This window comes from Gorilla gorilla, chromosome 16 (assembly GCF_029281585.2).
Source record: "Gorilla gorilla gorilla isolate KB3781 chromosome 16, NHGRI_mGorGor1-v2.1_pri, whole genome shotgun sequence".
NCBI lineage: Eukaryota > Metazoa > Chordata > Mammalia > Primates > Hominidae > Gorilla > Gorilla gorilla.
Window position 1 is genome coordinate 90,415,427 of NC_073240.2, and position 27,752 is coordinate 90,443,178.

Sequence of the window (27,752 nt, forward strand, 5' to 3'; positions counted from 1 at the left end):
GTCCCAGCACTTTGGGAGGCCGAGGCGGGTGGATCACCTGAGGTCGGGAGTTCGAGACCAGCCTGACCAACATGGAGAAAACCTGTCTCTACTAAAAATACAAAATTAGCTGAGCGTGGTGGCGCATACCTGTAATCCCAGCTACTCAGGAGGCTGAGGCGGGAGAATCACTTGAACCCTGGAGGTGGTGGTTGTGGTGAGCCGAGATCACGCCACTGTACTCCAGCCTGGGCACAAGAGTGAAACTTCGTCTCCAAAAAAAAAAAAAAAAAAAAAGACTAAGTGAACATTTCCTAAGTCAAGATTATATTGGGTTGGTTGGGTGCTGGTGGTGTTTTCTTCTTTGAATCTGTCTGAACCCAACCTAAGGGTCTCCCAGGACCAAGCACTGGCTCAGCCAGGAGGGTTCTACCACCCCCAAGAGACACTCACAGCTCCCTTTCATCCTTGGCCACACAAAACCTTCGTCAAGTTAGGCAGGGTGGGGAGTGTTAGCTTTAGAAGTTGTGCATTAACAAAACCTAAAAATGCCCAGTGGCAAATTTCAAAATTCTTCCCTCTCTGGTCAGCAAGCTTCCCCTCGATTCATATCCCCCACAATATAGCCAGACTATTTTGGCCCAAGAAAACCAACTTGCAAAGAATACCACCTATGAAAAGACTACATGGAAGAGATTTCAGGTCTAGGGCGTTAGGGAGGTCAGTGCCAGCTGCATGCCAATGTGGTCAGGCAGGACCAGTAGCACACACAGCTGCCCTCTCCTGAGGCAGCCGTACAGCATTTGTGTTCAGTGACACCTCACTCACTGCCCCAGTCATGCTACTTTTTATTTTACCTTTCATTAACTAGCCTCTCTGCTCTAGTCCTATAGGGAGTACTTTCCCTTGGTGAGGATCAAACACCTTACTGGATGGCCCTTCATGTGACAGCCTCCCCTCCTCACTTCTCTCTTGGGTGTCTTTAGAGGGAGTTACATGAAAGTGCTACCATATATCAGAGTGGTTGAAAGACATGACGGGCAATTTGGCCTCGAACTGGTGAACCCCTCCCCAAAGGGGATAAAATTAAACACCTCTCTCCATGTGGCTTTGTGTCACCCACACCTTCCTTTTGAGTCATGCTATCTACCACATTTACCCCAGCATCTCTGCTGAAGACTGGTTTCCTCTTAAAGTCATTTCCTCCTCATCTGATGATAGTTGGTGAAATTAACCTGAAATATATGAAATTCTCATTTCATTGTTTCTTCTCCCTTCTGCCTGCACCTCTCCCATCCCCAGAAATAAGTGAAACAAACATTGGAGACAAAGCACAAGTAACAACAGAGCCAGAGAGATTTGGAGCCAGAGTTGCTGGGTCAGGGTCCCATCCTCGCCATTTCTAGCTCTTTGATCCTAAGCAGGATTTAACCTCAGATTGTTATTTATTTATTTATTTATTTATTCATTTATTTATTCATTTATTTATTTACTTTATTTACCTACGGGAATAATTATACTAAGAATGCCTACCTCAGGATAATTGAGAGGTTCAGATGATATTTTTCAGAGTGCTGATGTTACTTTGGACAGTGGTTTGGCTTTATCTGTTTGGTTCCCATTCATACATCATCTCCAAGGTAGAAACTACAAGCAAAGTGTCTGACATGGTCCAGCTCCACATCAAAGCATCTAACTGATGGGCTGCGAGGAAAGCAGAGCCCGGCCTGGTTATCGTTTCCAAAAACATTCCTGGGCTCAGAAGTGCTGACGAGCCACGTTGTGTGCACCATCAAACTCTGATCCTTGTCTTTTCCTTCATATGTGGGCACCTTGAGAAATCAAGGTGTATACATGTCCTGCCTACTGGCAAGGCGACTTCCGGGCACAGCCCCACAGTGGAACTTGCTTATTCTGGGACATCTAGCCTGTCAGCTGCAGTCTTCCCACAGGGCTCCTTCAGCCTTCTTCTCTGTTCTCTGCTCACATGCAAGGTTTGCCTTTAAACCCACAGATATGAATACTTACTAGAGTGGGGGCTCCTCCATATCCTCACCTCCATATGTCAACATACAGGGTTTAAAGCAGTGCACATTTGAGCTACCTGCTGGGAGGTGGACAACCACGGTTTTGTAAGCATTGATTGCCTTCTCTCTCTCTCTCTCTCTCTCTCTCTCTCTCTCTCTCTCCTCTCCTCAATCTGACAGGATCTCACTCTGTTGCCCATTATTAATAGGAGAGCAGTAGTGTGATCATGGCTCAGGCAGCCTCGAACTCCCAGACTCGAGATCCTCCTGCCTCAGCCTCTTTAGTAGCTAAAACTACACTGCATTTGGCTGATTTTTCCTTTTTTTTTTTTTGTAGAAACAGGGTCTTGCTGTGTTGCCCAGGCTGGTATTGAACTCCTGGCCTTAAGCAATCCTCCCGCCTCAGCCTCCCAAAGTGCTGGGATTACAGGTGTGAGCCGCTGTGCCGGGCCTGATTGGTTGTTTAATGTGCAGTCCTCTGGGGTCTTGTTAAAAATGCACATTCTGATGCAGCATGTCTGAGATGTGGCTCCCCATGGGGAGCTCCAAGGTCCAGCCCTCCTTGGACCACCCTTTGAGTAGTGAGGCTCCAGGAGATCCCACAAGCTTCCAGATTTGACACTTCTGAGCTTCCTCAACTCCAGAGCCAAGCCCCTAACCGAAAGTGGGATCAGAGGCCAGGCATGGTGGCTCATGCCTGTAATTCCAGCACTTTGGGAGGCCGAGGTGGGAAGATCACCTAAGGTCAGGAGTTCGAGACCAGCCTGGCCAACATAGTGAAACCCTGTCTCTACTAAAAATACAAAAATTGGCCGAGTGTGGTGGCATGTACCTGTAATCCGAGCTACTCGGGAGGCTGAGGCAGGAGAATCGCTTGAAGCTGGGAGGCAGAGGTTGCAGTGAGCCGAGATCACACCACTGCACTCCAGCCTGGGTGACAGAGTGAGACTCTGTCTCAAAAAAAAAAAAAAAAAAAAGGGGGGGGTGGGATCAGCAATAGTCCACTTCACCTCTTTTCCTGCTAGCTTGAGTTAAGAGAAAGGTATACCTCTTCTAGTAAGGCTTTGCCAGGCCCCCAGGCAGCACTAACCTCCTCCACTTTCCCCTGGGTAAACCCGAGGCAGTGGCCAGTCTCATTGAGAGGCTCTCTGAAGCTGGCGCCCGTTTCCTTCCTGAGACCTCCACCCACCGCTTGACGAATTGCCTCCAGACTCTGCTGTCTCCATTCTCCCAACGTCCACATTAGCATGGCAGAAATGCATTGCCGCAACCTTTCAACTCTCAAATTACTTTGATGAGGCAGAAACCCTGCCTTATCCCAGATGTCCCCAGAAAGTGTCGGGTGTGGTGGCTCATGCCTGTAATCCCAGCACTTTGGGAGGCCAAGGTGGGAGGATCACCTAAGGTCAGGAGTTCAAGACCAGCCTGACCAACACGGAGAAACCCTGTCTCTACTAAAAATACAAAATTATCTGGGTGTGGTGGCGCATGCCTGTAATCCCAGCTACTCAGGAGGCTGAGGCAGGAGAATCGCTTGAACCCGGGAAGGTGCAGGTTGCGGTAAGCTGAGATCTCACCATTGCACTCCAGCCTGGGCAACAAAAGCGAAACTCCGTCTCAAAAAAAAAAAAAAAAAGAAACAACAACAAAAAAAAAAACAGATGTCCCCAAAAAGGAAGTTGTTATGGGCACCAAATCGTTGTCATAAAATTCATGTTTTGTTGTCCCCCTTCCCATAGCTGGTGGCCTTCAAAAGAGTATTTTATTGTCTCTCTCCAATAATGTGGGGGCCATTTGTAGGAATCACACAATAGGCAGCTGGGATTTTGTGAAGCTCAGCACGTCAGATTTTAACATTGGTAGTCTTCGGACACGTTTCCCCAAAAGCGGCACCACCTTCTCAGGCAAGGTCTGGCCCAGCCCACCCAGCTAACCCTCCTGCCCAGCTTGTCCCTGGAGGGGCAGTGTCAGGGCACGGCCAGCAGGGGGCGGCGCGAGCACACAGTCAGAGCCGGCTCGCGGGATCCCAACCCTACGGCTTCTTTCTCAGAAAGCCACTTGGTTTTCTTATCAGACGGGGGCCCTGAGCTAAGGCCCCAGCCCTGCTGACCTTAGGGACGACCCCAGCATCCCATTCGGGTTTGAGTAGGAGCTAGGGCTGCCCCAAGAGTCTTCTGCTCAGCATGTGCCTGATTTCATTTATATATTTAGAGCTGCCACAAATTCAGAGTGGACCTGGACTGTGTCCAGGAGGGCACCTGGCAGCTCGGGGCTCAGGGGAAGATGGGAGTCAGTGGATAGGGATCAACCAGTGTTTCCCTCAGATTTAGGACCCAGGTCTTAAGGAACAATTAGAAGTATATCATGAAAACGTAAAAGATACCCATTCTTTTTTTCTTTCTTTCTTTTTTGAGACGGAGTCTCTCTCTGTCACCCAGGCTGGAGTGCAGTGGTGCGATCTCGGCTCACCGCAACCTCCGCCTCTCGGGTGCAAGCAGTTCTCCTGCCTCAGCCTCCTGAGTAGCTGGGATTACAGGTCCCCGCCACCAAACTCGGCTAATTTTTTTGTTGTTGTTTTTGTTTGTTTGTTTGGGGACAGAGTTTTGCTCTGTTGCCCAGGCTGGAGTGCAATCGCGCGATCTTGGCTCACTGTAGCCTCTGCCTCCTGGGTTCAAGTGATTCTCCTGCCTCAGCCTCCCAAGTCGCTGGGATTACAGGTCCCTGCCACCACGCCTGGCTAATTTTTGTATTTTTAGTAGAGATGGGGTTTCACCATGTTGGCCAAGCTGGTCTCAAATCCTGACCTCAAGTGATCTGCCCACCTCAGCCTCCCAAAGTGCTGGGATTACAGGCACGAGCCACTGCGCCTGGCCAAAAATACCCATTCCTTTTAATTATTTAACTCAGCCTCATCACCACCCCCTTCCATCAACACCTCCACGCAGGTCACCAGTGCCCTCCACCTTGGCAAACACTAGTCTCTATTCCTTTCTCACATGACCCCAAAGCACCATTGACAGTTCTCGTACTTGAAATACCTTCTTAGCTCCAGATGTTCATAAGCGATCTCTCAGGGTGAGGCCCCTTCTACCAGAGCAGCTTCATTCTTTTTAGGTTGGTGTTGTGTTTTGTTTTGTTGATACAGGGTCTCCCTCTGTTGTCCAGGCTGGGGTGCAGTGGCACAACCATGGCTAACTGCAGCCTCGACCTCCTGGGCTCAGGTGATCCTCCCACCTCAGCCTCCTGAGTAGTGGGGACTACAGGCGTGCACCACCATGCCCAACTAATTTGTGTATTTTTTGTAGAGGTGGGTTTCACCATGTTGCCCAGGTTGGTCTCAAACTCCCACGTTCAAGCAATCCTCCTGCCTCGGCCTCCCAAAGTGCTGAGATTATAGGCATGAGCCACATGCCTGCCCTTTTTAGGTTTAAATACCAAGGTTCCATGTGAGATTTCATTTGCAAAAATGAAGCCTCAACATTTGGGACAAAATCCTCACTGGTTGATCTCCTACCCTTCTGCCCATAATAATTTGCTGTGATTCCTCCTCCAGCCTAGGAGTCCTATGCAAATACCATTTTCATTTTCATGGATTTTATGACCATGGCTTGTTGACTGTGAATGTTATAAAGAAGGAAGTTTCTTGGGTAATGAGCATACACTACAAACCCTAGGAGTGAAAGAAAGTATGTAAGAAATAAGTGCATATATATATGTATATATAAATATATATGTATACCCACACACACACATATGTATACATTGACATATACATGAACATGTACACAGCCTCACTGAAAAGCAAGAAAGAGAACTCTCAGTGGATCAGAGAAATTCCCAAAGGTGTGAAAGCAGATAGGACTGAATTGAATCCAAAGTCCAGAAAACGGTTGGAATATCCTGGCCCAAAAGGTAGGTGCAGCACTAAGGGTGCTTGATACCCACAAAGAATGGGGGTGACCCTACAGGCAAGAGCAGACAAGTCTTGGGTTGATTGACTGGGATGCCTTGGTGGGAACAACAAGCCTCGCCTACTGCCACTAGCCAGCCAGCGTCTGCTTCCATGTGGGAAAATGAGTGTAGCATCTTAGAAAAAGTATCTGTCAATGCTTAGGAGACCCATGCCCAGAAGAAGCCAGCACTTCCCCAAGAGGGAACAGCATGCTCAGCAAACAGGGCATCTAACAGGGATTCTCACCTACAGAAATGAGCACACACCCGAAAATCACCAAGCACTTGAGGAAAGCCAACTCCATAGAAGGAAAGCATTTGTATTTGTCAAAATATGCAGATTTGGGCCACGCATGGTGGCTCACAAGTATAATCCCAGCACTTTGAGAGGCTGAGGTGGAAGGATGGCTTGAAGCTAGGAGTTGGAGACCAGCCTGGGCAACAGAGCCAGACCCTTACCTCTACAAAAAATATGTAAATATTAGCTGGGTGCAGTGGCATGCGCCTGTAGTCGCAGCTACTCAGTAGGCTGAGGCAGGAGGCTTGCTTGAGCCCAGGAGTTTGAGGTTGCAGTGAACTGTGATTGCACCACTGCACTCCAGCCCGGGTGACAAGTGAGACCCTGTCTCAAAAAAAAAAAAAAAATGCAGATTTGGAAAGTGTAAGTTCATCACCGTAAAATGCCTGAGAGTGAAGACAAAAAAAGAGCTTTAACTCTATAACTTGAGGACTGAGTGAGTGCTCAGAGAAGATGCCACTTATAATTCTAAGTAGAACTGTCCATCCAGGCAAGGGGACTGGAGGAGACAGCTTTTGGTGGAGAGACTCCTTCTCCCAGACAGACGGAGGGAACGTGACTGCCACCCTGGAAAGAGATCCAAGTTCCTGACCACCCCACACACGTCAGACTGCACCTCAGCAAGGGGAGGAGGCCACCCCTGAATGAAGCCACTTCCAGGCCTCTTCCACCCTGGAATTCTGTGTGGAAAACTCCCAGCCTGCCTAGAGGCCACCAGGACTGCTGTGTTTGCCAAATCATTTGAACATATATCCTCTCTCTTTTATCTTCTTTTATTGCAATTTTGGGGTGAATAGGGGGATATTTTAACCCAGGCTCCTTACCTGTTTTCACAGACTCTAAGTCATAAAACTCTGTTACAAAGGAAATGATTGAGAAAATGAATTCGAGTCTTTGAAATACAACCTTACACAAAAATCACTGTCTTAAAGTTTCAAGGGCAGGTGGAAATATAACTATCCCCAGTTCTTCTTCTTCAAGGGAATTTCCCCTCCTTTATTCCCCATCCCCCAACTTGAGAACAGGGTGACACCTGAGCTCACTTGGGCTTAGGGAGTCTAAGGGGGGACCACAGTCATCTCAAGCAGCCCTTTCCTAGCCTTGGGTCCAGGACAGTTGAGGAGAGGCCCAGGGATTCTAACTACAGTTCAGCTGGCAGGAGATGTTTTCAGAAGGCTGTGTTCTCAGCTTGGGCCCGGGGGCCAAAGAGCTGCTCAGCAACGGCCTTGCCATCATACTTGGGCAGCGTGCCCCCGAAGTCAGAGGGCAGGATGTTCTCATCGATCTCCCGGTAGAAACCAGAAAGGTCATCCCCATGGACAAAGACCTGCAGGGAAGCAAGGGAGACAGAACTGAGCAGGAGGAGGTGCCCTAAGGATGAGGGTTGAGGGAGGAAAGGGGCAGGAGGACAAAGCCCCATCATGTGCAGTCTTTGCCTGGCAACACCCCTCTCCTCAGGTCTCCATGTTGGGTGTCAGTGGGATCCACGTAGCTCAGGACCATGGTAGAGTGTGAGGAGGGCTCAGGTGAGGCCCTACCCTCGGCCCTCTTGTCTCATTTTCTGGGCGGCCCATGTACTCACCCTCTCAAGTAGCTTGCTCTTCAAGAAGGGCTTGACCACATTGTAGGTCGTGGTGAAGTACCATGGCTGGTGGATGAAGTGGATGGCTTTGAACCGGGCTGGGAAGGAATCCTGCGGTGACAGAGAGATACCCCGTTCCCCATGGCCCCAGTGACCTCAGAGGCTCCCACTCATTCCCTGCTGCCTCTCCTCATGGCATAGAACAGACTTGTCCAGCATCACAGGGCTGCCCTGGAGAAGGGCCCACTGAAGGTCCTATTTCCAGGCCAGCAACTAGGGATCCCTGGCTCACTGTGGCCCAGACTGCAGGGAGGAAGCCCCAAGATTCATAAGACCCAACCCTCTCCCTGCTGATGCAAATTAAACTGGGAATTAGGAAAAGAAATGAAAGTAGCCTTGCTTGGCCTTTTGGTGAGTTTTTTCAAACCCACCTGCCTGCCGAAGGGACTGCAAACTATTACAAATGACAGGAACAGTATTATCACCCCTCATTGTCCATCAGCCCCTCCCACAACCTCCACCTCCCACCCCTCCTTTCCCAAATACACAGAGCAGATCTAAGATGGCTCTAAGAAAGGACACCTGACATGTCAGCACATATAGGAGTGAGTTATCAGAGGGTTAGTGATAATCCCTTTCTCGGGGTGAATCCACATTCAAAGAGAGGCAGTGCAACATATGTGGACAGACAACACGGGATTCCAGGTCAGAAGATGCAGGTTCAAGTGTGGCCTCTGCCGCTTTATTGCTGTGTGACCTCGAGATGTCTCTTAAATCTCTCAGCCTTCGTTTCCAGGTTTGAAAAATGAAGCAGGGAAGGAGGGAGAGAATGCTCTCAAGGAGTCGATGGAAGAATGAAAGGGAATACTTGGCAAACTGTCAATCACTATGCAAGTGCTTATGGTTGGGACTGTGGCTGTCACTGCTTTTTATGGCACGAGGTGGTCCAACTTCTCAGTTCCCTGCAAACACCATGAAAGGAGGCCCAGCCTCTCAGCCTCCCCAGCTGTGGGAGGCTGCCGTGCGACAGAACTCTAAGCCTCACCTGGAGCATGTCCACCATCTTCCTGAGATCTGAAGCCCGGAGACTAGCAGCCTGCTGCATGGTAAAGCCCTGGAAGTTCTCAATGATGCAGAAGCCATTGATTTGAGTTTCCTCATTCTCCAGCAGCTTCTCCAGGATGAAGCAATATGCCTGCAAGATCTTGGGCACAGAGAGAACAGGCTGTGAGATCTAACCCGCAACAATAATTAAGGCTTGAGGTCCTGAGGGGAGAGCTAATTGGTACATTCTTCACTGGGGTAATTTGCTGCAGGCTTTGATCTCGGACATTCCACTTCTGTGAATGTATACCAAGAAAACAAGTTCAAATGTCACATCCATGGTTAGAGGCCAGAAGGTTTATCCCAGTACTCTTACAATTGTGGGAACATTGGAGACAACCTAAATGTCCAACAATGGGAAGTGGTGAAATTGTGGTACATTTATGCCATGGAATACTCTGGAACAATTAAAAACAATACAGAAGACTAATAATACAGGAAAATGTGCATGATATATTATTGTAGAATATAATCCCATTATTGTAAGAAAAATGTGTGGGCTGGGTGTGGTGGCTCACGCCTATAATCCCAGCACTTTGGGAGGCCGAGGCAGGTGGATCACCTGAGGTCAAGAATTCAAGACCAGCCTGGCCAACATGGTGAAACCCCATCTCAACTAAAAATACAAAAAAATCAGCTGAGTATGGTGGCAGGCACCTGTAATCCCAGCTACTTCGGGAGGCTGAGGCAGGAGAATCACTTGAACTTGGGAGGCAGAGGTTGCAGTGAGCCGAGATCACGCCACTGCTCTCCAACCTAGGCGACAAGAGCAAAACTGTGTCTCAAAGAAAAAAGAAAAATGTGTGTGTGTGCGTGTGTGTGTGTGTATGTGCATGCATACATGTATGAAAAGATTGGAAGGATGTCAATAGTAGAGCTCTCTAGGTAGTAGAATTGCAAATGATTTTAAATTTGTTTGTAATATTTTTTTTTTGAGACGGAGTCTTGCTCTGTCGCCCAGGCTGGAGTGCAGTGGTGCGATCTTGGCTCACTGCAACCTCTGCCTCACGGGTTCAAGCGATTCCCCTGCCTCAGTCTCCCAAGTAGCTGGGATTACAGGTGCCTGCCACCATGCCTGGCTAATTTTTGTATTTTTAGTAGAGACAGGGTTTCACCATGTTGGCCAGGCTGGACTCGAACTCCTGACTTCAGGCAATCCACCCACCTTGGCCTCCCAAAGTGCTGGGATTACAGGCATGAGCCACTGCGCCCAGCCAATTTTTTGTATTTTCTAAAATGAGTAGATATCACTTATGTAATAAGAAAAAATATATATTTAAGTCTCTTCCTTAATACACACAGATAGGCAGGTGTGCATTTCAGTCCTACAGCCAGTGTCTTATTTGATGGGAAAACCCTAGAGGCATCCTTACTAAGATCAGGAATTAGATAAAGACTTCACCATCTCTTCCACCATTTAATTCTATATTGAAAGTACTAACCAATGCAATCAATTTGTTAAAAAAAAAATCAGGGGCATAAGAAGTGGAAAGGGAGAAGAAAAACTATCTCCTCTACTTACAGATAGTATTATAGTATACTTAGAAAACCCCAGAGAATCCATTATAAAACTAACATAAATTTTAAAAGAGTTCAGTAAAATAGGGGGATATACAATTAAAAAACAAAAACAATAACCTTCATTTATACAAACAATAACCAACTAGAAGATATAATGGAAGAAAGAGCCCCATTTTTAGCAATGACAACAAAATTAATACCTAAGACAAATTTAATGAAAAATGTGCACAACGTTGTGAGGAAAAAAATTTAAAAACTTTTTATTTTTCAGAAACAGAGTCTCTCTCTGTCCCCCCAGATGAAGTGCAGTAGCACAATCATAGCTTATGAAGAAATCTTTAAAACACTCCTGAAAACTCAAAAGTAGGCTTGAAGAAAACAGAAGGCATCTCACATTTGTGGATAGGACAACTGGCCAGGAATGTGACATTCCGAAAGAAGCCAGTTCTCCCCAAGCTTGTTATTTATGTTTAATATTATCCCCAAAACATACTCCTAATATTTCTCCTAAAGCTAGACAAATTAATTCTAAAGATCATAGGGGAAAATAAACATGCAAAAGTAGCTAGAAAAGCCCCCCAAAAAGCAGATCACTAAGGACAAAACTAGCCCTAACAGATTAAACATGCCACAAAATCTCTATCATCAAAACAGTATGATATTGGAGTATGAATAGATAAAGAGACCAATGGAACAGAATAGAAAGTCCAGAAATAGACCAAGCACATATGAAAATATAAAACATGATAAAGATGGCATTTCAAGTCATTGAAAAAAGATGGATTTTTTAATAAATTGTGTTGGCACAACTAGATAGCATTATCTAAAATTAGTTTGGGCCAGGTGCGGTGTCTCATGCCTGTAATCCCAGCACTTTGGGAGGCCAAGGTGGGCAGATCACTTGAGCTCAGGAGTTTGAGACCAGCCTGGCCAACATGGTGAAACCCCGTCTCTACTAAAAATACAAACATTAGCTGGGCATGGTGGCATGCATCTGTAATCCCAGCTACTTGGAAGGCTGAGGCTTGAGGATCGCTTGAACCCAGGAGGCGGAGGTTGCAGTGAGCTAAGATCATGCCACTGCACTCCAGCCTGGGTGACCAGAGCGAGACTCCATCTCAAAAATAAATAAATACAATAAAATAAGTTTGTAGCAGTTTTTTTTTTAATTAAAGGAGTCTTTTTCAGACTCAGTGACACATGCCAAAGTTCTCCCAAGACAAACCCTAATTCCCCAACTTGGGGCAGCCCCCTTAACGGCTCAGACAAGAAAAATTGTGTACATACAAGCACAAAGAACTCGGGCTCCTAAATAGATTGGAACCTGTGCTTTCCAGAATCTCTTCCAGCCTATAGTCCACTAATCCCTGTTCTCTCTGTTGCTCTCAGCGTTTAGCATTTGGCAGGGCAGCCCCCAGCTCATGGCACACAGCTGTTACCCCCACTTGGCACTTGGCAGGGATACCCAGGAAGAGCCATGTATTATTGACCATCAAGCCCCACCTGCAAAGCTACTGGGTTTTCCAGCTGCCCTGGCACATCCTAGGAATTCTCTCCCTACCTGGAAAGGGCTAGGTGGCAGGTGGCTGCCCACCTTTCCCCCTCTACAGACCTTGCCTCCTGGAGAACCAGGAATGAGGGCCCAGTAGAGGCCAGGGTTGAGGGAGGGAACCCAGCCCACAGGGTGGGAGCCAGGCGAGCCCCCACTAACCTCATCAAAGGTGATTTCTTGACTTTGCCAGTTCTCAATGTTGAAGAGCATGACCACTCGGCCATACTTGTCCCGACTAGAGAGGACACCAGGGTAGCCAGCTTCAATGGTGCAGCGGACAGCCTCTGGGGACAGGCTGTCAAAGAGCTCAGGGTACTGCAGCCGGAAATTCACATAGCCTGGGGGAAGGAGAGGAGAGGAACCCCCTCAGGGAGCCATCCCATCCCTACCCCATCCCTCCTAGTGGGACTCAGAGACCTGGCCTCCTGCCAGGTCCTATGTGTGACCGAGCTGGCTACTCAACCTATCTGAGCCCCATGTTTCCTCTCCAAAAAATGGGATCTCGATATTGGCCTATCTATTCTAGATAGTCTAGATAGTGGCCTATCTCACCAAATTGTTGTGCAATCAAATGAGATTCAAGGTGTAAACATCATCATAAGCTTGGGCAAACATGAGGCATAGTCTTAAATATGAGGATAATCATTACTTGTTATTTTCTTCCCCATGGGGACAAGACACAGATTTTTCAGCTGGGCACAGGATAAGCTGAGTGGTGAGGTGTGCACAGGGCTGAGGAGAAGCTCCCAAGTAAAATCCAAACCCCAAGCAGGACACAGAGCTCCTGATTCCAGCAGCACCTCTACAGTCCACAAACACCATCCTTACCCATCCTGAACACTTCCCCACCTCTGTGGCCTGCACCACCAAACTTGAGCCCCTAGAGGACCTGGGCACCTCTGCCAAGAGACTGCCACATCAACTTGCTCACTGCTCTGGAACACTCTGGGCACCTCCCAACCCCTGGCCTTTGTCTTTGCTGTTCCCTCTGCCCTGGCTGCTCTTCCCCACAGATATCTCATTTCCTTCAGGTTTTTCTTCAAAATTCCCTTTGCACTGGGACTTCCCTGGCCACTTTATCTAAAACTTCATCCCCTCAAGACTTTATATCCACCTCCTTAATTTCTTTCCTTATTCCTTACCATTATTTAACCCGATATAATTTTACTTTATTTATTGGATGTATTGTTTCCACCATTAGAATATGAGTTCCACCGGGGCAGGGAACTTGTCTGTTTTGTCTCCACTGCATCCCTTGGCCTAAAACAGTTCTTGGCACAGCATGGCCCTGAATTACCATTTGGAGAAGGAAGAAGTAAGAAAAGGAAAATCATTAGCCTGCAGAGGGCCCACTTAGACCCCATTTCCGTCCACCAGTGCCCAAGATTTGATTTCTTGAGGGAACCACCCCTTTTTTTTTCTTTTTTTTCTTTTTTTTTTTTTTTTTGAGGTAGAGTTTTGCTCTTGTTGCCCAGGCTGGAGTGCAATGGCACGATCTCAGCTCACCGCAACCTCTGCCTCCTGCGTTCAAGCGATTCTCCTGCTTCAGCCTCCCCAGTAGCTGAGATTACAGGCATGCGCCACCACGCCCGGCTAGTTTTGTATTTTTAGTAGAGATGGGGTTTCTCCATGTTGGTCAGGCTGGTCTCAAACTCCCGACTTCAGATGATCTGCCTGCCTCGGCCTCGCAAAGTGCTGGGATTACAGGCGTGAGCCACCGCAACCGGCCGATGATTTCTTGAGGCATCCTGTCTTCATCCAGCCAGCAGTGCCAGAGCGGTTCTGTCCCCGGGGTTCATTCCCAGGTCTGACACCATCTTCAGTTCCACTGCACATGAGGCTTAGGTAACTGCCCTGAGCGAGGCATTATCCACCTTCCTGCAGCATTCCAGAGCCAAAGCTTAGGTTCTCATGGTGGGGGTCTGGAGGGGAAATTCCTCCCCTCGTCACCCAAATCGGGTACCCAAGTTTTACTCATTGAATCCCAAGACTGGGAGAGAGTTGAGAGGACTCAGACCTCTAGAAATCTGCTCCTGACACACTTCATTCATTCATTCGTTCGCTCATTATCAGAGCTGACCCATTTTACAGGTAAGGATGTGGAGGCTCAGAGAAACTGACTTGCCCACAGTATGGAAGCAGGCCTGTTCAGTGCCAGGATGAGAGCGGATAGCATCCTCGTGGCCTCCCGTCTTCCCAGGGCCGTCCCTCCAGCACGGGCCTCACCTCTGAGCAGCTCATAGGCACGGCCCACGTTGAACTTCCGTGCGCGGATGAAGCGCAGGAAGAAGCCGCTGTCCTTCTCTTGCACCCTCTCCGCCACGGCCACGGCCAGCTCCTCCCCCGAGGCCGCCTGCGCCTGCACCATCTCCTGCAGCTCTCGCACTGCCTCCTCCCGGGTCTCCTCTCTCTCGTTCAGCTCATCCTTGGCCTGGAACAGGGTGGGGTGTGCATGAAGTTAAACTTAGGTGCGGGTGAGGGGCAGGACACACAGGTGATGAGTCTCCTGCCAGAGCTAGACCAGCCAAGGGGGCCCAGGGGTCTGCAGCCGCAGCTTTGCTTTTCTGCCCCAGGGGCAGCATCTGCATTGGCAACACCTGAGACTGTTGTGTGTGGAGAGAATTCGGTCAAACTGTTCATCCCGGATATTTGCAGAATATGGCCAACAGTCTAAATGTTTCTAAAAATGACTGCCTACACTCACTGAGCCTTTGCCTAGCAACCTGCTAAGTCCTTTAAATGCACTGTGTTTTTTAATCTTTGCCACAGACCATCATGGTTGGTGTTCTTATCCCCATCTCTCAGATGAGCAGACTGAGGCTCATAAAGGTGAAGATATTCTTGCTCAAGGTCACCCAGAGAGAAAGGAGTGGAGCTGGGACTCCTCTTTTCATCATTTCACTCTGCTGCCTCCCAGGCTTGATTCTGATTTTTTCAAAAACACGGCTCTCTGGCAGATGGCAGCCTGCCTCCTGCCCAGAGCCTCACATTCCTCCCCTCTGCTGGGTCAGGAGAACTCCTCCGTGCGCCTCAGGCAGCTCTCTCCTTGGACAGCATGAGGAGGGAAGGGAAAGGAGGGGGAGTAAAGTGTGAAGGAGCTAATAGCACCTTTCCCTTGAGATGCCCAAGGAAGCAGAGATGGAAGCTGGGTGCCCAGGCTCAGCTCAGCCAATTCTCATCCTCCCCAGCAGCCCTAAGACAGCTCTGTCAGCCTCCACAGAGCACAATCTGATCACCTCTGAGCTAGTCCACCAACCGTCTTTCATAGATACAAGAAGGCAAGACCCAGATATGGAAAGCAATCTGCCTAAGGTCACACAGCAAGCTGAAAGTAGGTCTGGTTCTGGAACTCAAGTCTCTTGCCTCTCTAGCAGGGGCAGCAGTTGGATCCTTGTTCCCCGGGGCCATTTCCAAACCAATGCTTCTCATATTGAGCCTAGTTTAGAGGGCCCTAGTTCCGAGGCTCTGGGCCGTAGTCTTGGGTTGGGCTGGCCTGGCTGGGTGTCTGGTCAACCCAGTTGCTGCCATAGCCGTGACCACCAGGAAGGACCTTAGAACAGGCCAGTCTATCAGGTCCAGGATGATCTGGAGTGCCGAGGCTGGACTCTTTTCACAGGAGAGAGAATGCAGTCATGTTCCCCTCATGTTGCCTCCCTAGGCTGCTCCTCTCCGCACTGTCAGCCACCTCACCTTCTGCAAGGTGTGGCGGGGCAGCTGGCTGCACGGGCCAAAGACAGGTCCATGGTCCTTGGTTGTGAGCTGCTCCAGTTGGGCACGGAGCTCCTGTTCCTCTTCAGGTACCATGCGGAATGTGCCCACCTGGGCAGAGAAAGGAAAAAGAGGAACAGCCAACCGCATCAGCCTGAGCCAGCCAGGGAAATGGGCCTGCTCAGACCTTCAGTTCTTTTGCTCAAGGTCGTTGTTAAGCCTCCTCCTATTGTGGGGTCAGGACCCACAGAGGGGTTATAGAAGTGTGTGCCTATATTCCTGGGCAGAGCAGAAGATAGAGAAGTAAGGAGGGAGGGAGAGGGAAGAGAGAGAAGAGAGGGAAGGTGGGTGGAGGAGAGCCCTGGAGGACAGGGTACTTACCCCTTCTGACATATTGCCTATGGAAGACACAGAGTCCTTGGAAAAAGAAGGGATCTGCTTTCTCTGTCCTGGCCTCTCCAGTCGGCCCCTTCCCTAGGATAGGAAGTCAGGGCTGCAGGGGTTAGAAAAACCATTCTGTTATTGTCTCAGAACTGTGGATCTCAAACTTTCAATTGCATCAGAATCACCCGAGGCATTTGTTAGAAATGCAGGTGCCTGGGCCCCAACCTCCATGATTCTGACTCTGCAGGTGCAGGCTGTGGCCTAGGAACCTGCAATTTAAAGCACTTCCTGGTGGCTCTGAGGGAGATGGTTCTTGGGCTACACTTTGGGAAACACTGCTTGGACAAAGGGCACAGACACAAATAGCTCAGTCCTTAGATGTTAAAACAAGTTGGCCCTGCCAGGAGAAAAAGAATCTGGCTCTGTTCTCAATGACATGATCACTGCAGGATAAAGCAATCTCTCCTCCCTCCTGTGGCCATCCTTCTCCAGCCCAAAGGAGTCCCTCAGAAACTTCGCAGCCTAGTGGATGGCCCTTTCCCCAATGCATTCGTTCTCAAGATGGGTGATGACCAGTTACATAAGTACATAATCACGAGACTGGAAGTGTGTTCTGTGCTTTGGGATGCACTAAGTACTTTCAAATCCACTCTCTCAGACCCAGGGTCAGCATTATTATTTCCATTTTACATAGGAGGAAACGGGAGGAGGAATAAGTGACTTGTCCAAGGTAACACAGCCAAAAAATAGCCAGGGATCAGTACTCAGACCCAAGTTGTGACTTCCTGTCAGGACCGAGAGGCAGCCTGCTGTGGCACAAAAGTTGGACCTGGGTTCGAGTTCTTCTCTTCCACTTGCAGGCTGTGTGATTTAACCCCAGTCTTGGTTGTTCCCTGTAAAGTAGGATGGAAGTGTTATGAAATGTAATAGACACATAAGCAATGCTTGGTTACCAGAACAGATCCCATTCATGGCCCACATGACAACCTGCTTCCCCAGAGGGTATTTTTGGAGACAGCTCTTCTGTTTCCAGGTTTTCTCTCCTGCCTAAATGTCCTGCCTAAGTGCCTTCAAGAACCCTTCACCATCCTACTCCTGCATGTGACCAGGTTCCATGGTCAGTTCAATCACTTAGTCACAGTTGGTAAGTGACAGAGTTGGGACTTGAACCTATGCCTGCCTGACACCAAGTCTTTTTTTGACACCTAGAGCCAAGACATCTGCAGACAAACTCCCTAGGAGAGCTGGTGTCATAGAAACCTTAAAGGTTAGGGAGACCTGGGTTGGAATCAGGCTTTGTCAGTTATGACTTGTGTGACCCTAGCAAGTTATTTAACCTTTCTGGGTCTCAGTTTCCTCATCTGCAAACTGAGGATAATAACAGTACCTACCAAAAAGAACTGTCATGAAAACCATATAATTTCTGCAATGCTCCTGGCACAGTGTCCTGTTCTAAAGCATAGTTCCCCTTCTCTTTCTTAGCTCCATATTGATTATTACCCTAACTTGCACAAAGAGACTTGGAGGATCCCCATAGAGTATCGGAGGGTCCCCCATTTCCTGCTCTTTCCACTCCACAGCCCCAGCAAGCACAGGGAAGTTCTGGGGGCCATAATCCACCCACAGGAACCAAATCTAAGCCATCTTTCTGGCTGGTAGACATCCAGGTATGTGGGCACAGAGATAGACAGGCTGAAATGCTGCTGTGCTATCAGTTGGGTTTTGCTGGAACAGGAATGGAAATGGAGAGGCTGACAGAACTGCCCTGGGGAGCCCAGGCAAGAGGGACAGTGGCTGGACACCCCCAGCCAGTTGTGCAGACCATCAGAACAAGATCCTAGATTTTAGGAATACAGGGTTCAAGTCCGTGCGGCAACTCTTTTCTAAATATGCCCAAGCCGTTAACTTTGAGTTTTAAAAATACTGATTTACAAGCTGTACACAATGAAAAAATGCCTATCCCTCACACCATGCTGATGCTGTTCCCTGCCATCTCAGTTTACCAATTAAAATACAGAATGCCCAATTAAATGTGAACTTTTTTTTTTTTTTTTTTTTTTTTGAGATGGAGTTTTGTTCTTGTCGCTCAGGCTAGAGTGCAATGGTGCGATCTCAGCTCACTGCAACCTCTGCCTCCCGGGTTCAAGCAATTCTCCTGCCTTAGCCTCCTGAGTAGCTGGAACTACAGGTGCCCACCAGCATGCCTGGCTAATTTTTTGTATTTTTAGTAGAGATGGGGTTTCACCATGTTGGCCAGGCTGGTCTCGAACTCCTGACCTCAGGCGATCTGCCTGCCTCAGCCTCCCAAAGTGCTGGGATTACAGGCGTGAGCCTAAATGTGAACTTTTTTAATACTAAAAAAAGTATTTGCTGTTCATCTGAAATTCACATTTAACTGGGTGTCCTGTATTTTTATTTGCTAAATCTGCCATCAAATTGGTCTGGCTCAACCTGGAGAATGGCCAGGTGGTTTCAGTTTTACAGGCATCCTGGGACGTGGTCTCCCTGCTCCCCTGAGTCCTCACCCCAGTCCTGGGCTCCCTGGCCCAGGCAGGCCCCAGATATTGACTTACCTGCCAGGTCGGCAGCTCCTCCTTGGGGCTACCTGGTACCTGAATGTCCTGGAGCTCTAGAGGTTGCCTCCGCTGGAGGCGTGGTCCGGTCAGCAGGTTGGGATTAGTGTGTCATAAGGAACTTCTCACCGCCCACAGTTTCCGTTAAATCGGGCTCACAGGAGGCCCTGAGTGGGGCAAAGGAAGACCCGGAGAGAAAGGGGAGAGGGGAGAGGCCTGGGCCTGGCTGGAGGCGCATCAAAGCCCTCCTTTGTGTGCTCCTGCTCTGGAGTTCCTGCTCGGCCATGTGGAAGCCCGGCTGTGGGGCTGGGATCTGGGCCAGTCCCATTCCCTCTTTTCTCTGCCCTCTTTCTCCTCAAGATCCCGGGGTGGGGTTGCTGAGAGAGCACCCCCCACCACCACCACCACCAGGGTAATAAGAGGTGAAGGGAAATCGTAAATATGACTACATCTACAGTGGCAGCTCTGGCAAATCCAGGCCTATTGCCCACCCCTCCCCCAGCCAGCAGGACCTGGCGTGGTAGTTTTCACCTCTGCAGTGAGTGGGGTCAGTTGGGAAATGTGGCTGGTTAAGGCCAAGCAGGGAGAGGACAAGACAGGCTGAGCCTCCTTCTGGGCAGTGTGGTGCAGCGGCATGCCCTGGAACCAGACTGCCCGCTTGTAAAGCCTCGCTCGAGTATCTTCTGGCCGGGAAACATGACTTCAAAACTCATCGGCTCAGTTTCCTCCTCTAAGAAGTGTAGAAAACTAGAGGACCAGGCTCATGACTTTAGTGCGGATGAAATGGCAGTAAAGTGCTTAGTTCAGGGGTTTAGCTGCCTGACAATAAGTCCTCTGGAAAGGTCAGTTACTCCAAATACAGTATCAATAGGTGCCTAACTGGAGGGAACTTATTATTCAATCCTTTGTACAGGAAGAAACCCCTCTGCAGCCTCTCAACAGGTAACTTCCCAGCCTCTGTTTTGCTATTCCACTGGATGAGGAGGAGGTAATTCCTGTAGAACATTTTCTGTCTAGGATTCCAAGGGCGGGAAGCTCCCTGTTTCCATTACTGGGGAGCTCTCCTTGTTTAAAACCTCATTGTTGGTTTGAGCCCCAAGCAGCTTCCTATAATGACCACCCTTGGTCCTGGTTTTGCCTCCTAGAGGTGCCCAGGACAAGGTCAAGCTCCCCTGCACAGGTCGCTCTCCAGAATCCAACCCCAGAAGTGCTTTTTTATTTTCCCTGGACATAGTTCTTGCTTTTCCACCCATTCCTACTTTGGCAGGTTTGGGATTTCTTCCCACCACCCCATCTCCTGCCGACCCCTTCCTCCAGAGCAGGCTGCAATGCCTGGTGCTTAGATCTGGAGGTGCACTTGAGTCACCTCGAGCTCTTTGTTTCCAAAAGCCTTTTCCCTGGGCTCCTACTCTGGCTGCTGTCTGGGTCTTGGGCTGTTTCTGTCCCAAGTCCTCTGTGGAGCTGGGGATCCTTCATTTATGTCATTCTTCTTCCTGGTGGTCTAGTCCTATGCTGTCTTATACAGTAGCCGCTAGCCCCATGTAGCTTTTCAGCATTTGAAATGGGGTAATGCTAGAGATTGGGTCTCACTATAAAAAAATTTTTTTTTAAATAGGGTAATACGACCCAAGAACTAAATTTTTGTGGGAGTCTGGCAGGGGACAGAGTCTCGCTCTGTCACCCAGGCTGGAGTGCAGTGGTGCGATCTCAGCTTATTGCAACCTCCGCCTCCCAGGTGCAAGTGATTCTCATGCCTCAGCCTCCCAAGTAGCTGGGATTACAGGCACGTACCACCATGCCCAGCTAATTTTAGTATTTTTAGTAGAGACAGGGTTTCACATGTTGGCCAGGCTGGTCTCGAACTCCTGAGCTCAAGTGATCACCCCACCTTGGCCTCCCAAAGTGCTGGGATTACAAGCATGAGCTGTTGTGCCCAGCCTTACATTTTTAATTTTATTTGATTTTAATTAACTTAAATTTAAATTTAAAAACTAATACTGGATTCAGTGTTTTGAAAGCTTGTAAGTAGGTTTAGAACAATTTATATGTGTGATCCTATTTTTTTCAACTGTAAATTTTGTGAAGTATTTCTCATAAGAATTTAGAGTCCCAAGTGAGATGTGCTATAAAGTACCTAAAGACTTAGTACAAACAAAATAATGTAAAATATCCCATTAACACTTTTTATAAGGCTTAATGTTCTGAAATTATCATCATCATGTTTGTTATATATTGGGTTAAAAATATATTAGAGCTTGTAATCCCAGCACTTTGGGAGGCCAAGGCGGGAGGACCACTTGAGGTCAGGAGTTTGAGACCAGCCTGGCCAACATGGTGAAACCTAGTCTCTGCAAAAAAACAAAAATTAGCTGGGCGTGGTGGCAGGCACCTGTAATCCCATCTACTCAGGAGGCTGAGGTAGGAGGATCGCTTGAACCTTAGAGGTGAAGGTTGCAGTGAGCTGAGATCACACCACTACACTCCAGCCTGGATGATGGAGTGAGACTCCATCTCAAAAAACACACACACACACACACACAAGCTAATTTTTCCTGTTTCTTTTTTTAAGACTTGGTTTTGTTCTCTCACCCTGGCTAGAGTGCAGTTTTGAGACGGTTTTGTTCTCTCACCCTGGCTAGAGTGCAGTTTTGAGACGGTTTTGTTCTCTCACCCTGGCTAGAGTGCAGTGGCATGATTATGGCTCACTGCGACCTCGATCTCCCTAGCTCAAGCCATCTTCCTCCCTCAGCCTCCTGAGTAGCTGAAACCACAGGAGTGCACCACCACATCCAACTAAAAAAAATTTTTTTTTTTTTTGAGACATAGTCTCGCTCTGTCACCCAGGCTGGAGTGCAGTGGCACTATCTCAGCTCACTGCAACCTCTGCCTCCTGGGTTCAAGCAATTCTTCTGCCTCAGCCTCCCGAGTAGCTGGGATTACAGGTGCCCACAACCATGCCCAGCTATTTTTTTGTGTTTTTAGTAGAGACTGGGTTTCACCATGTTGGCCGGGCTAGTTTTGAACTTCTGACCTCAGGTGATCCACCTGCCTCAGCCTCCCAAAGTGCTGGAATTACAGACGTGAGCCACCATGCCCGGCCATATTTTGTTTGTTTGTTTTTTATAGAGACAAGGTCTTACTCTGTTGCCCAGGCTGGTCTCAAACTTCTGGACTCAAGCGATCATCCCACCTTGGCCTCCCAAATTACTGGGATTACAGACGTGAGCCACCACGCCTAGCCCTGTTTCTTTTTTTTAGGGGTAGACTCTCTCTCTGTCGCCCAGCCTGGAGTGCACTGGCACGATCATAGGTCACTGCAGCCTCCAACTCCTGGGCTCAGGCAATTCTCCTGCCTCAGCCCCTTGAGTAGCTAGGACTATCAGCAGGCACTAACCTGCCCAACTGATTTTTTTTTTTTTTTTTTTTGAGATGGAGTCTTGCTCTGTCGCCCAGGCTGGAGTGCAGTGATGTGAACTCAGCTCACTGCAGCCTCCACCTCCTGGGTTCAAGCGATTCTCCTGCCTCAGCCTCCCGAGTAGCTGGGACTACAGGTGGGCACCACCGTGCCCAGCTAATTTTTGTATATATTTTTAGTAGAGACAGGGTTACACCATGTTGGCCAGGCTGGTCTTGAACTCCTGACCTCAAGTGAGCCGCCCGCCTCGGCCTCCTAAAGTGCTGGGATTACAGGCATGAGCCACCACGCCCGGCCTCAACTAATTTTTAAAATTATTTTTTATAGAAATGGGGTCTCACTATGTTGCCCAGGCTGGACTCAAACTCTTGGTTTCAAGCTGTCCTCCTACCTTGGCTTCCCAAAGTGTTGTGATTACAGGCCTGAGCCATGGCACCTGGCCCACCTGTTTCTTTTTACTTTTCTTGATGTGATATTAGAAAATTTAGAATGACATCTATTTCTCATGGAGTGGGCGGGTCTAAACCTTGCTACTGCTCAGTGTGGTCTAGAAACCAGCAGCATTGGCCTTACCTGGCAGCCTGTGGGAAATGCAGAGTCTCGGGCCCTTCCCCAGAGAGGCCAAGTCAGAGCCTGGATTGGATTAGGGCCCATCCTAATGACCTCATTTTAACTTAATTACTTAAAATTACTTAATTTTTAGCCGGAACGGTGGCACAGCTCTGTAGTCTCAGCTACTGGGGAGGCTGAGGAAGGAGGATCTCTTGAGTCCAGGAATTTGAGGCTGTAGTAAGCTATGATTGTACCTGTGAACAGCCACTACACTCCAGCCTGGGCAACACAGCGAGACCCTGACTCAAAAAAACCCAAAAATAAATAAATAAATAAATAAATAAATAAATAAATAAATAAATAAATAATTTTAATGGAGTTCACCAGGTATAATAATTCCCCCATGCATATAAAAGTTTGAAAAGCACTGCCCTAGAGAATATCTCCCCTTCTGCTATTCCTGTCTGTGCCCAGCACAGTGGCTTGCCTGACCTGTCACTGCCACCAGCTGGGAGGTTTGGTAGGGAGTCAGACGGATGACTGCCCTCACCCACCATCCTCTTCCTCTTTGGGACAGGCAAGTGGAGGCTGGGTTGTGAGTGGAGGCAGAGAGGGAGGGTCTCCTGTCCTGATTCTAGGTCTGGCCCTGCCCAGTACGAGCCACTGACCCTCTTATGCCTCAGTTGTTTCACCTGTAAGATGCTACATGGGCCAAACTGCATCTGTCCACTCCCCACCCACCCAATCCATATGTGGAAGCTCTAACCCCCAGAACCTCAGAATGTGACTGTTATTTACAGATTGTGCCTTTAAAGAGGCAATTAAGTTAAAATGAGGTCATTAGTGTGGGCCCTAATTCAATATGGTTGGTATCCTTATAAGAAGAGGACACAGACAGTTACAGTGGGAAGACCATGGGAAGACATAGGGAGAGAATGCCACCTACAAAGAAAGGAGAAAGGCTGCAGAGGAAACTGATTCTGCCAACTCCTTGATCTCAGACTTCCAGCTTCCAGAACTGTGAGAAAATGAATTTCTGTTGTTTAAGCCACCTGGTCTATGGTACTTTGTGATGGCAGCCATAGCAAACAAATACAGATAGGATGATGGTTTTTTTCCCAGGTACTTCATAGAGTGCGAGGCTCCTTGGAGATAATGAGAATGAGAGCCCAGGCTGCCCCGTGGGAAGGAACCATGAGGGCTCAGAAGAGGCTCTGTCAATGCTGGGTGATAGACTCCGTCACAAAGAACATTCCTGTGCACCAAGAACACTTTTGAGTTAATGGCCCAGCCCTGATAGAAGTGGGCTGCACAGAACTTTTCGGGATACTAGCAGGCCACGAGGTCATTCTGGGGGAGCAGAGCTTTCTGCAGCATTATCTTCTGCTCACAGCCCTTCTAGTGCCTCTAATCTTCCCTCCTCCCTTCCCAAGAGTCACGCTCACATCCAGCTCCCCTGGTGGGAACAATAGTGCCTCTGTGAGAGGAGATGCACCCTCATTGGCCCAGACACCTGTGCTGGCAACACTGGCAGACAACTATGGGCTCCCTGGCCTGCTGCCCTCTGCCTGGCTGAAGGCGGGCATGGGGATGACTCACATTTGTCGTGCCCCCTTTCTGTACCGTGGCCTGTGCCCTACCAGCCTTATCTCAGCCAACCCTTCCAGATGTGAGAGAGTATAATCCCCTTTTTCATAGACTAGGATACTGAGAGTCCGGGAGGTGAGGGGTCTTCCCAAAGCCACACAGCTGGTTAGAAATGGAGTCTCGGCCATTCTAAAGCCCTCTCAGCATTCAACACACAAGGCTCTCCCCCCTCAAGAAGCGAGATCAACACAGGGGTGTCTGCCCAGGGACTTCACACCTGCCCCCTGGCTCCTGGGGAAGGTGGCATCACCTGACCCTCCCTGGGAGCAGTTCCAGTGGGCAAGAGTTTGGTCAATGCAATCCCTTCTTTGGTCAGTAATAATTATCCTGCGATAGGGAGGACCTTATGGAATCCTAGGCCTCAACCTTTCCTTTGAGAAGTGGGAAAACCCAAGTCCGGAAACATTCTGCACTTTCCTTAAAATTAAACATGGTAATGAGAGCGAGCAAGCAGAGTCTCTGACCCCTGGGGCGGGCAGACTCTTCGTGCTCTAAAAAGTTCCCTCCCTCTAGGAGGCACCGCTCATTCCACAAAGAGAGGCCTGCCTGTGTCAGGGGAAGAGTGGGAGGTGCTGGGAATGAGCAAGGAGGAGCTGAACAATACAGTCTATCAGGATGCTTGTTCCAAGAGGATTTCAGAATTAAGGTGTTTCCACGATCTGAGGAAAAATAAGCTTGCAAACACACACAAGTAAAAACGAAGTGAAGATGGATCCATGGCTGATGCGAGAGATGGAGAGATGGATAGATGTGATGAAGCAAGTAGAATAAAATATTTATGGTAGAATCTAAGTACTGGGTTTCTGGGATGTTAAATGTAAAAATCAAGAAGGCTTCTTCTTTTTTTTTAGACAGAGTCTTGCTCTTTCATCCAGGCTGGGGTGCAGTGGTGCGATCTTGGCTCACTGCAACCTCTGCCTCCCAGGTTCAAGCGATTCTACTGCCTCGGCCTCCCGAGTAGCTGGGATTACAGGCACCCACCACCATGCCTGGCTAATTTTTGTATTTTTAGTAGAGATGGGGTTTTACCATGTTGGCCAGGCTGCTCTCGAACTCCTGACCAAGGTGATCCACCCATCTTGGCCTCCCAAAGTGCTGGGATTACAGGTGTGAGTCACCATGCCCAGCCTCAAGAAGCCTTCTTTCTCTTATTTCACCATTCTTTCCCTTCCTCTCTTACCTTCCCTTTCCCATATTCTTTCAACCAACATGTATTGAGTAGCTATTATATATTAGGCACTGTGCATCCAGAGATAAATAAAATACTGTCTCTGCCTTAAGCAGCCCACAGTTTAGAAGGGGAGAGGCCTGCACAAAATAATTATAAAATAGGGCAAGTTCTACGACAAGACAAAGGTTCTGAAATGATCTATGTGGTAGTGTCAAAAAATGCTCCACAAAAATGGGGAGTTGTTCTTTGGTTAATTAAGTTTGAGAAATGTTACAAATTATATTGGAAGTTATTAATGAAAGTAAGCAATGCAAAGGCTCTGAGAAGTCCTGCAGCAAAGAAATCTAGAAAACCAGTTTAGGCTGGGCACAATGGCTCACACCTTTAATCCCAGCACTTTGTGGGGCTGAGATGGGAGAATTGACAGCCTGAGAGTTTCAGACCAGCCTGGTCAACATAATGAGACCCTGTCTCTAAAAAAATAAAATAAATAACTCGATGTTGTGGTTTGCACCTGTGGTCCCAGCTACTTAGGAGGCCAAGGCAGAAGGATTGAGCCCAGGAGGTCAAGGCTGCAGTGAACTATGATCTTGCCACTGCAGTCTAGCCTGGGTGGCAAAGTGAGACCCTCTCTCAAGAAAAGAAACAAAAAACCAGTTTAACTCAGCATTTCCCAAATTTATGAGCCAGTGCAACCCTTTCATGAACAACTTTGGAACCATTGTTTCTCTGAACATGCTTGGGAATCACTGATAGCTGTGGTCTGTGGAAAGAAACTAGAAGAAGCTTGGAAGGAGAAGACAGCTCTGCTGGGGGGAATTAAGAAGGACTTCCTAAAGAAAGTGATTTTCAAACTAACAAAAGAGCAAAAGTTTCACCAGGGAGACAATGTGGAGAAATGGAGTAGGTGTCCCTGAAAAGGACTCCCAGACGGTAAACAGCACATTTAAAAAATATGGAAAAGTAGGAGTTTGGCTGGTTTGGAGAATTGCAACTATGTAGTATAGTTGGAGCCTAGGGTTTGGGTAGGAGATAAGTGAAAAGATGAAGGCGGTGGCCAGATCCCTTAGGCCCTAAGATGCTATATTCCACAATTCAAAGAATTCTGTTTCAATGTAAATATAAAATAAAATTTGTTGAGCACCTACTATGTACCAGGCCCTATGCCAGGTACTGGGGAAATGTTGCTTTATAAGACACGGAGTCTTATAAGGGAGTGCCAAGTGCTATAGGGAGGTCGAGACGGGATTAAATCTGTCCACAGGATTTAAAAACAAGAAGGCAGCTGGGCACAGTGGCTCATGCCTGTAATCCCAGCACTTTGGGAGGCCAAGGCTGGCGGATCACCTGAGGTCAGGAGTGTGAGACCAGCCTGGCCAGCAAGGTGAAACCCCATCTCTACTAAAAATACAAAAATTAGCTGGGTGTGAGATGGGAGGATTGACAGCCTAAGAGTTTCAGACCAGCCTGGTCAACACAGTGAGACCCTGTCTCTAAAAAAATAGAAAAAATAACTTGATGTCGTGGCTTGCACCTGTGGTCCCAGCTACTTAGGAGGCCGAGGCAGAAGGATTCCTTGAGCCCAGGAGGTCACAGAAGGGAGTGCCAAGTGCTCCCGCCACAGGTGCCTGTAATCCCAGCTACTCAGGAGGCTGAGGCAGGAGAATTGCTTGAACCTGGGAGGCGGAGGTTGCAGTGAGCCGAGATTGCACCACTGCACTCCAGCCTGGGCGACAGAGCGAGACTCCATCTAAAACAAACAAACAAACAAAAACAAAAAACCAAGAAAGCTGCCATGATCTTGGCCACAGCTGTTTTGGTGAATTACCAGAGGTAAGAGAACGGCAGAGGAATGAATACGAGATACAGAAACACAGAGAAAGACAATAGATGGCTCCTTCAAGAAATCTGGCTGAAAGCAGGTGAGAAAGAGGGCAGTAACTGTAAGGGAAGGGGGGGGGGCTCCAGGGGGTTGTTTTGTTTAGATGGATGGGGAAGACTTTTCCATCTCCTCCTTTATTCTCCATAGATGATCTCACTACTTCAAGGGGGCTAAAAATAGGTGCCATTAGATGGGAACTTGGTTTTAACTCCTCACCACCAAAGGAGAAGATGTGTTTATGAAAGGGCAGCTGTAGAAAGTTAGAGGTTAAAGACCAAGGTCTGAGAGGGGTGATAGTAAGGTCCTCGCTGAGAGGTGGAAACCTTAAGCAGCTGTCTCTGTCCCTCCAGCAGAGGGACCAGCCTCGGCCGGGAAGGTGGAACACCCTCCACTGTTACAGGGAGCT

The 27,752-nt window shown here is 48.5% G+C and overlaps 1 protein-coding gene across 1 annotated transcript in view; it reads right to left on the bottom strand.

Annotated features, from left to right (window-relative positions):
• Nucleotides 1-7,007: 7,007 nt before the first annotated feature.
• Nucleotides 7,008-27,752, bottom strand: part of RLBP1 (retinaldehyde binding protein 1) — a 30,149-nt gene continuing 9,404 nt past the window's right edge. The window contains exons 2-10 of the mRNA XM_031002309.3: nucleotides 18,680-18,846; nucleotides 16,877-16,999; nucleotides 16,104-16,215; nucleotides 15,705-15,833; nucleotides 14,241-14,445; nucleotides 12,174-12,352; nucleotides 8,883-9,041; nucleotides 7,838-7,948; nucleotides 7,008-7,582 (exon numbers count right to left, since the gene is read on the bottom strand). Of these exons, the coding sequence (XP_030858169.2) occupies nucleotides 7,424-7,582; nucleotides 7,838-7,948; nucleotides 8,883-9,041; nucleotides 12,174-12,352; nucleotides 14,241-14,445; nucleotides 15,705-15,833; nucleotides 16,104-16,115 (954 nt within the window). The 5' untranslated portion in view covers nucleotides 16,116-16,215; nucleotides 16,877-16,999; nucleotides 18,680-18,846 and the 3' untranslated portion in view covers nucleotides 7,008-7,423. The remainder of the gene's footprint in view (nucleotides 7,583-7,837; nucleotides 7,949-8,882; nucleotides 9,042-12,173; nucleotides 12,353-14,240; nucleotides 14,446-15,704; nucleotides 15,834-16,103; nucleotides 16,216-16,876; nucleotides 17,000-18,679; nucleotides 18,847-27,752) is intronic.